This window comes from Pleurodeles waltl, chromosome 10 (genome assembly GCF_031143425.1).
Source record: "Pleurodeles waltl isolate 20211129_DDA chromosome 10, aPleWal1.hap1.20221129, whole genome shotgun sequence".
Classification (NCBI taxonomy): domain Eukaryota; kingdom Metazoa; phylum Chordata; class Amphibia; order Caudata; family Salamandridae; genus Pleurodeles; species Pleurodeles waltl.
This window is the reverse complement of record NC_090449.1, coordinates 121,354,516-121,363,308: the sequence shown is the minus strand read 5'-3', so window position 1 is coordinate 121,363,308 and position 8,793 is coordinate 121,354,516. Positions and strand designations below refer to the sequence as shown.

The window sequence follows — 8,793 nt, the reverse complement described above, 5'->3', positions numbered from 1 at the left end:
GCCTCGAGTAATAAATCACCCTTCACTCTGGCGCTTCAAGCATTTCAAGGTAACCAGGCAATCCTTTAAAGCCGTCGTCGCCTCTAAAGCGCTGACAGAGAGCGCGTGGCTGGGTTAAACTGGGTTAATCAATGATCTGTGCCTTCTCGGCTTGTACATTGTAAATGGATGACGTGCCAGCAGCCATTCGCATTTTTCCTTTCTATTTTTTACGCAGTGACCCCAACATGTCAAAGCCTGCTGGACCGGCGAGGGCACTTCACTATGTGGCCGCCAGAGGGCACCAGCAACGACAACTGGAGCAGAAGTACCGACCCTTCTGTCCCTTGACTTCTTTCTTGTAAACAAGAACTATGAATTCCTCTGCGGTTTTTCCAGGGGGTAGCTGGGACCTTTTAGAGCTGCTGAAAGGGGAGAACCTCAGCATGCAGGGGCTGGTGAATGGCACCCACGAATTGAGCCTCGAGGATCTGGAGAACATGCTGTTTGTGTTCGTCAAAGAGCCGGTGACCATCAGCCTGACTGCCATGTACATTGTGTCCTTCCTGGTTGGCATTGTGGGCAATGCCATGTCCATCAAAGTGCTCACTAGGAAGCGGAGCAGCAGGATGTCCAGCCTGAGCGCCACCCGGAGCCTGCTAATCAACTTGGCCATCTGTGACTTGATGGTGGTCTGCGTCTGTATGCCCATCACGGTGGGCAACCTCATCTACAAGGCCTGGGTGTATGGGGACTTCCTGTGCAGGGCGGTGCCTTTCATCCAGGCTGTGTCCGTCTCAGCCAGCGTCCTCAGCCTGACCGTCATCAGCGTCAACAGGTACTACAATGTACACAACCCGCTTCACGCCAGGTCATTCTTCACCCAGAGAAAAATATTCTGGACCATTGTTGTGGTGTGGGTGATTTCCTCCAGCATCTGCATGCCACTCATCTTCATGAACAAGAGGGACGAGATAGGGGGAGTGGAGGGGCTGCCCTTGGTATTTCCAATCTGCAGAGAAATCTGGCCTCATGTCAGGCTGAAGCAGGCCTACAACTTCCTCCTCTTCTGCGCCCTCTACTGCCTGCCTGTCCTCTTCAACCTGGTCATTTGCTTCTTGACCGTACACAAGCTCTGGAGCTCGGCCACCAACTTTAAGGACTGCGTCCCCAGCGGCCAATCTTTGCCCGCCTCCAGGTTGAAGGTCAGGAAGAAGATTGCCAAGATGGTGGTGTCACTGGTCTCCCTCTTTGCGGTCTCCTGGCTGCCCGTCTACCTCCTGGATATCTGGATAGACTTTAACATCCCACAGTCTTCTCAGGAGGAGGCCCCTTCCCCTTGGATCCTCCAGTTGAGACCCTTTGCCCAGTGGCTGGGCCTGACAAACTCCAGCCTCAACCCCATCTGTTATTGCTTTGTGGGAGACCTCTACCGGTCAGCCAAGCTCATGAAGAGCAGGTACCACCGGAGGATGATCTCCTTGTTCAGCTTCTCTTTCTCTGAGAGGTCCCCACCGCTGTCAATCTCCAAATTTTCTTCCTACAGTAATTCCCAGAAGTCCAGTAAAGTGAAGGATCCACGCCGCACTTTGGAAGTCGGAGGCAGATGTGACACAGAGGACTGCTACCTCCCACTGAGCAAATGTGAAACATCCACCACACCTGGAAAACAGGCTGGTCTGACTATCCTTTCCACTGAGAAAAGCGATGTCTGACACGGCAGTCGTGAAAGACCCATTGTTTAATTTTATCAGAGACAAAATTATATTGGTTTTGTTTGGAAGTGATTCATTGATGGTAAACTGGACAACAATTTTAGAGCTAGTTTCAAGACAATATAATAAGCAGTGAATTTCATGTAATTTAATGCCCCTCTCTCTTAAAGTTGACTTGAAGATAATGTAATTCCATTTACTACTTGACTGATTTGCATATAATGTAATGTTCTTTTGGTTCAATATTGATTCAAAGACCATTTCATATCACTGAGTCATTAATGGCCCAGAGATAATCTAAACGTTCTTAATGTCAGAACTTAAACACAATATAAAGCCTCCCTCTGACTGATTCGCAGAGAAAGTAAAATAAGAGAATGTCAACACTAACTCACAGACAATTTATTGTCTCTCAGTTTCAATACTTAAAAAAACTGACAAATTAATTTCATCTGTCTGAACTGGTCATAAAAAAATGACACCTCGTTTAAGGTCAGTACTGAATTTCATCCAATATAATTTACTCCTCTACCACTAAACAGACAATCCAATGTGTAGTTTTGTCAACACTGAAATTTAGCCAATATAATCAGTCTAATTGCCAGGACTGGTTTTTAGATGATTTATAGTTTTTTTTGTTTTTGAATTGTCCCACAATATATTGCGTGTCTCAGTTTCAGCCTGAGTTATAAACGCGGTTCCACTATTGCCATTAGTATTTAATCGCTGATAATACATTGACATCAATATCACTGCCCAAAAAAATAATGCCCTCTAATGTCAAATAATGCCCTCGCCTTCAGTACTATATAATGAATAACATAATTAACAAATAGCAAGTGTATCAGGGAGTTTTGTTCCCCTTGTTGTCAGTAATTCTTAGACAATAAACTGCCCGTCTGTCTTAGTACTCATTGCAAGACAATGCACTGCACCTCAGTGTCAGTACTCATTCATGGACAATACACCGCACTTCAGAGGCAGTACTGAATCATAGGCAATGCACTGCACATCAGAGGTAATACTTACTTAGTGACAGTACACTTCCCCTCAGTATCAGTACTGATTCATGGACAATGCACTGCACCTCAGTGGCAGTACTCATTCGTGGACAACACACTGCACGTCAGTGTCTCCAGTGATTCATAGACAAAGCACTGCACCTCCAAGTCAGTACTTACTTAGTGACAGTACACTTCCCCTCTGTATCAGTACTAATTCATAGACAGTGCACTGCACCTCTGTGGCAGTACTCATTCGTGGACAATACACTGCACGTCAGTGCCTCCAGAGATTCATAGACAAAGCACTGCACCTCCAAGTCAGTATTTATTTAGAGACAGTACACTTCCCCTCTGTATCAGTACTGATTCATAGACAGTGCACTGTACCTCAGTGTCAGTACTCATTAATGGACAATACATTGAACCTCGGTGTCACTAGTGATTCAGGGACAATGCATTACACCTCAGTGACAGTACTCACTCAGAGACAATACACTGCACCTCAGTGTCACTGGTGATTCATAGACAATGCACAGCACCTCCTAGTTAATACTTACTTAGTGATAGTACACTTCCCCTCAGTATCAGTACTGATTCATAGTCAATGCACGGCACCTCAGTGACAGTACTCACTCATAGACAATCCACTGCACAACAGTGTCACTGGTGGTTCATAGTGCACTGCACGTCCGAGTCAATACTTACCTAGTGACAGGACACTTCCCCTCTGTATCAGTACCGAATCATAGGCAATGCACTGCACCTCAGAGTCAATACTTACTTAGTGACAGTACACTTCCCCTCAGTATCAGTCCTGATTCATGGGAAATGCACTGCATCTTAGTGGCAGTACTGATTCATGGACAACACACTGCACCTCAGTGTCACTAGTGATTCATAGGCAATGCACTGCACCTCAGAGTCAATAATTACTTAGTGACAGTACACTTCCCCCCAGTATCAGTCCTGATTCATAAGAAATGCACTGCATCTTAGTGGCAGTACTGATTCATGGACAACATACTGCACCTCAGTGTCACTAGTGATCCATAGGCAATGCACTGCACCTCAGAGTCAATACTTACTTAGTGACAGTACACTTCCCCTCAGTATCAGTCCTGATTCATGGGAAATGCACTGCATCTTAGTGGCAGTACTGATTCATGGACAACACCCTGCACTTCAGTGTCACTAGTGATTCATAGGCAATGCACTGCACCTCAGAGTCAATACTTACTTAGTGACAGTACACTTCCCCCAGTATCAGTCCTGATTCATAGGAAATGCACTGCATCTTAGTGGCAGTACTGATTCATGGACAACACACTGCACCTCAGTGTCACTAGTGATTCATAGGCAATGCACTGCACCTCAGAGTCAATACTTACTTAGTGACAGTACACTTCCCCTCAGTATCAGTCCTGATTCATGGGAAATGCACTGCATCTTAGTGGCAGCACTGATTCATGGACAACACCCTGCACTTCAGTGTCACTAGTGATTCATAGGCAATGCACTGCACCTCAGAGTCAATACTTAATTACAGTACTCTTCCCCTCGGTATCAGACCTCATTGTCTGTATCAATTTATGGACGATACACTGCATACCAGTGTAAGTGCTGATTGATGGAAATTACACAGCAACTCAGTGTCAGGAATGACGAACTGGCGACATTACACTACACCACACTGCCAGTACTATCTGGGGAACAAAATACTGACGCTCAGTGCACTGAATGTCAGTTCAAATACTGATGTATAGGCGGAAAGTTCAAATCCGAGTCAGTAATGTACTGCAATATAGTGTCAGTAATGATTCATGGGGAATAGACTGCACTACAGTGTTAGTGCTGGCTCTCAGACAGTACACTGCATCCACTTTCAGTAGTCATTCACCCACCATACATTGCACATCACCACACTGTGAGTACTGACGATGGGTCAATACACTTAAACTCTTGTCAATTCCTGCTCGTGCACTACGCACTGCACGACATTCTCAGTAAATACTCATGGAGAATACTCTGTACCTCTCTGTCAGTAGTGATTCACGGGCAATGCAGTGCATGTCAGTGTACGTACTGATGCACGGACACTACACAGCAAAGCGGGGCTAATAATGATTCATGAACAATAAACTGTAGCTCTGTGCTAGGACTGATTCATAAACCAAACACTGCGCCTCGGAATCAGTGCTGATCTATGGACACTGATGTTCAGAACAAGTAATGATTTGTGCACAATATGCCACACCAGAGTGTCAGTACTGACTCATGGACATTACTCTGCGGCTCTGTGCTAGGACTGATTCATAAACGAATCACTGCACCCCGGAATCAGTATTGATTCATGTTCACTGCTGTTCAGGACTTGTAATGATTGTGTACAATCTGCCACACCAGAGTGTCAGTACTGACTCATGAACATCACTTGTGTACAATCTGCAACACCAGAGTGTCAGTACTGACTCATGAACATCACTCTGCAACTTTGTGCTACTAGTACTTCACAGACAATACACTGCATCTCGGCGTCAGTACTGATTCATGGACACTGAAGTTCAGGACAAGTAATGATATGTGTACAATATGCCACACCATAGTGTCAGTACTGACTCATGGACACTGAAGTTCAGGACAAGTAATGATTTGTGCACGGCGTGCCCCACCTCAGTGTCAGTACTGATTTGTGGGAAATACACCACACTACATTGTCAGTACTGGTTCCTGGTCAGCACACACCGCATGCCGGTGTCAGTATTGCTCCGTGGAAAGTACACTGCACCTCATTGCTAGTACTGGGCAGCACACACTGCACGTCACTGTCAAGAATAAGCCATGGACAGTGCTCTTCAGTATCACTGCTGATTCAGGGACAACATAATGCCCCAGTGCCAGTAATAGTGTGCAATGATTATAGGGGTCGTCACTGTAAGTGCTGATTCAAAAACAATACATTCCCCCTCAGAGTCACTCCTGAAACACCAATAAAGCAATGCCTTTACTGGAAGTACTGAACCTTAATCCCACCCAGTGCCAGTACTGATTCGTATAGCCACTGCCCTTTGGCGTATAGTTAGTGTCGACTTTAGAAGTGTTAATAAACTACATGCAATCTATTGCTCCTTTTTAAAGTATTCCTGATACAAAAACATACCTTTGCATGAAAAAATTACGTGGGATACCGGCAAGCCACTTTTCACGCATACACTTAATTCCAAATTTAAGAAAAATCTGTGAAGCAAAATTCACAGTTTCACACCCTCAAATATAAATTCCCACTGGCTTGGCATTTCTATTCAATAGATATACTGTTCCTCTTTGTCAATATAATGCACGTTAGGATAAGTGTTGAATCATAAACCATAGAAGGTTCCTCAGTGCTAGTACTGAGTGACCCCCTTCCTGTTCTGTCACTAAGTCACACTACCTTGAGTAACACTACTTTCGTATGGGCAATGTGTTTCCCACAAAGCTAGTATTAACTCAGAGACACTGTAACACACACAGTGACAGTAATACATTATAGACACTCTAATGCCTCAATGTCATTGCTTATTCTAAGGTAATGTAATACCTGTCTGTGCCAATACTGCTTCAAATGCAACATGATGCCCCTTAGAGTGACTACTGGGCCAAAGGGAACACGATTTCCCTCTGTATCAGTGCTGCTACAAAGACAACCTGATGCTCCTCAGTATCAGGTCTGTTTCAGAGGCAACATGATGCCCCTCAGTATCAGTACGGTTTTATAGACTACAGGATGCCCCTGAGCATCAGTTCTGTTTCAGAGGCAACCTGATGCCCCTCAGTATCAATGCTGTCTTAAAGACTACATGATGTCTCTCAGTATCAATGTTGTCTCAAAGAATACATGATGCTTTCCAGTATCATTGCTGTCTTAAATACTACATTATATTCCTCAGTATCAGCACGGTTTCATAGACTCTAGGATGTCCATGAGCATCAGTTATGTTTCAGGGACAACATGATGACCCTCATTACCAATACTGCCTCAAAGAATACATGAAGCCCCTCAGAATCAATGCTGGCTCAAAGACCACATTATGTCCCTCAGTATCAGCACGGTTTCATAGGCTACAGGATGCACCTGAGTATCAGTTCTGTTTCAGAGACAACATGATGACCTAATTACCAATACTGTCTCAAAGAATACATGATGTCCCTCAATATCACTACGGTTCAATACAAAATGATGCCCCTCAGTATCAGTAGAGTTCAAGACTAAATGATGCCCCACAGTATCAGTTCTGTTTTCTTCACATGATGGCCTCAGTAGCAATGTTGCCTCTGAGACTATATGATGCTTCTAAGTGTCAGTGCTGTTGCAGAGACAACAGGGTTACCTTTAGTATCAGTGTTGTTCCTAAGACAACCTGATGCCCCTCAGTATCAGTGCTGTTTCTAAGACAAAATGATGTTCCTCAGTATCAGTAGTGTTTCGAAGACAACATTAGTCCTCTCAGAATCAGTACTGAGTTCTAGACAAATATTCCTCTCAGTATCACTACTCCTTCACAGACAGAGTCCCTTCAGTTTCAGTACCTATTCGAAGGCAATATGATGGCCCTTAATATCAGTACTGTTTCAAAGACAACATGATGCCCTCAGTGTCAGTAGTGAATCATGGTCAGTACTGAGTTCTGGTCATTGTAGTGTGGTTCACTATTAAGTACTTCCTCACAGATAATTTAAAGACCATTCTGTTCTGTACCTGCAACAAACCGTGTAATGTCGGTATCTGAATCTATTGATATGTAATAATATGCAGACTCAGTGCTGAATGATAAACAATTTACTGACCCCAGCACAGGTTCTAAATATCAATGTGCATCAATGTCAGTACTTATTCATGGACAATAGCATGTCTCTGGGGTCAGCGTTCCTAACTCATAGACAATATATTATTCCTCGTTAAATCGTTCTCCTGATTGGTGGACACAACAATGTGCTTCATCATGAGTGCTCAGTGACTGTTAACAGTAACGTCCTTCACTGCCACTAGTAAAAGGTGCCTCTGCTTGACCTTTGTTACAAAAAGGAGATATTGAGCCTTAGAATTAGGACTGGATAATGTCTCGGTGGACTGGTCCATCAACAATTTAATGCTGAGTATGTCTTAGCTGAATCTTAGACACCCAGTGACTGTACTCAAGCCCAGACAATGTAAGGTTCCTCCATGTTGGTGCAGTTACCGCAGCATAGTTACCAAATCATAGGTGACATGTTATAACATCCACATTAGTAGTATTGATTCATCTCAAAATAAAAGCACCCTCATCATCAGTATTATTTCATAGATATTGTAATGTCAATTTATGCCAGAACGTCTAATGCACAACTGACACATTACTCACCATTATCAATACTTTCCCCTAGAAAGTCAATGGCCCTGATTGTCAATATTGCTAATTCATTGATAATAGAACGTTATGTTGTTGTTAGTACTAGTTCATTATCAATATAATGTTGAATGTTGTCAGTACTCAGAGTTCATACAGATTATAATCGAAATTAGTGTCATTAAATGTTCATGGACAATACAACCCTCCCTCATGTTTCCCCACACCACAGACAGTATGATGCCAAGGGTCTCTGTACTGACTCACAGACACAATAATACCTGTCTGCATCATTACTGATTTAAAGGCAACGTAAGAATCCCTCTGTATCAGTGCAGATTTAAATGTATATTAGTGTTTCTTAATGTGTACAATGAATCATGTACAGTACGATGTAGTCAATATAGTCACTAACAAATAGATAGTATAGTGCTTTGTACATAGTGACCTTTTCGGAAAGGTAAATTTACACAGGAGTAAATCTTCAGTGTAGGATTACTTTTACACGTTTGAGTAACTTTATTACATTTGGCAATTTACCATTTACAAGTGAAAAGTTCTTTAAAAGCGTAGACTTTCAGGTCCCCATTCCCTGAAACAGGAGACTGAGTCTTAAAAACTTCAAATATGACTTTAAAATTACTACTATTAGTGACTTTACAGCCATATTTGATATTCTACAGAATTGTCAGAGACTTTTGCAATAGAGAAGCTTTCCCTATGGGAAACTAA

General features: G+C 43.2%; 1 protein-coding gene across 1 annotated transcript; it reads left to right on the top strand.

The window, feature by feature from the left end:
* The first annotated feature begins 353 nt into the window (after nucleotides 1-353).
* On the top strand, nucleotides 354-1,722 carry LOC138260720 (QRFP-like peptide receptor). The gene has a single exon (XM_069209205.1). The coding sequence runs from the start codon at nucleotides 354-356 to the stop codon at nucleotides 1,692-1,694; it is 1,341 nt and encodes a 446-aa protein (XP_069065306.1). The 3' UTR covers nucleotides 1,695-1,722.
* Nucleotides 1,723-8,793: the final 7,071 nt, after the last annotated feature.

Excerpts from the sequence above, each read along its gene's own strand:
- LOC138260720 (XM_069209205.1), top strand. The coding sequence starts at position 354 with ATGAATTCCTCTGCGGTTTTTCCAGGGGGTAGCTGGGACCTTTTAGAG.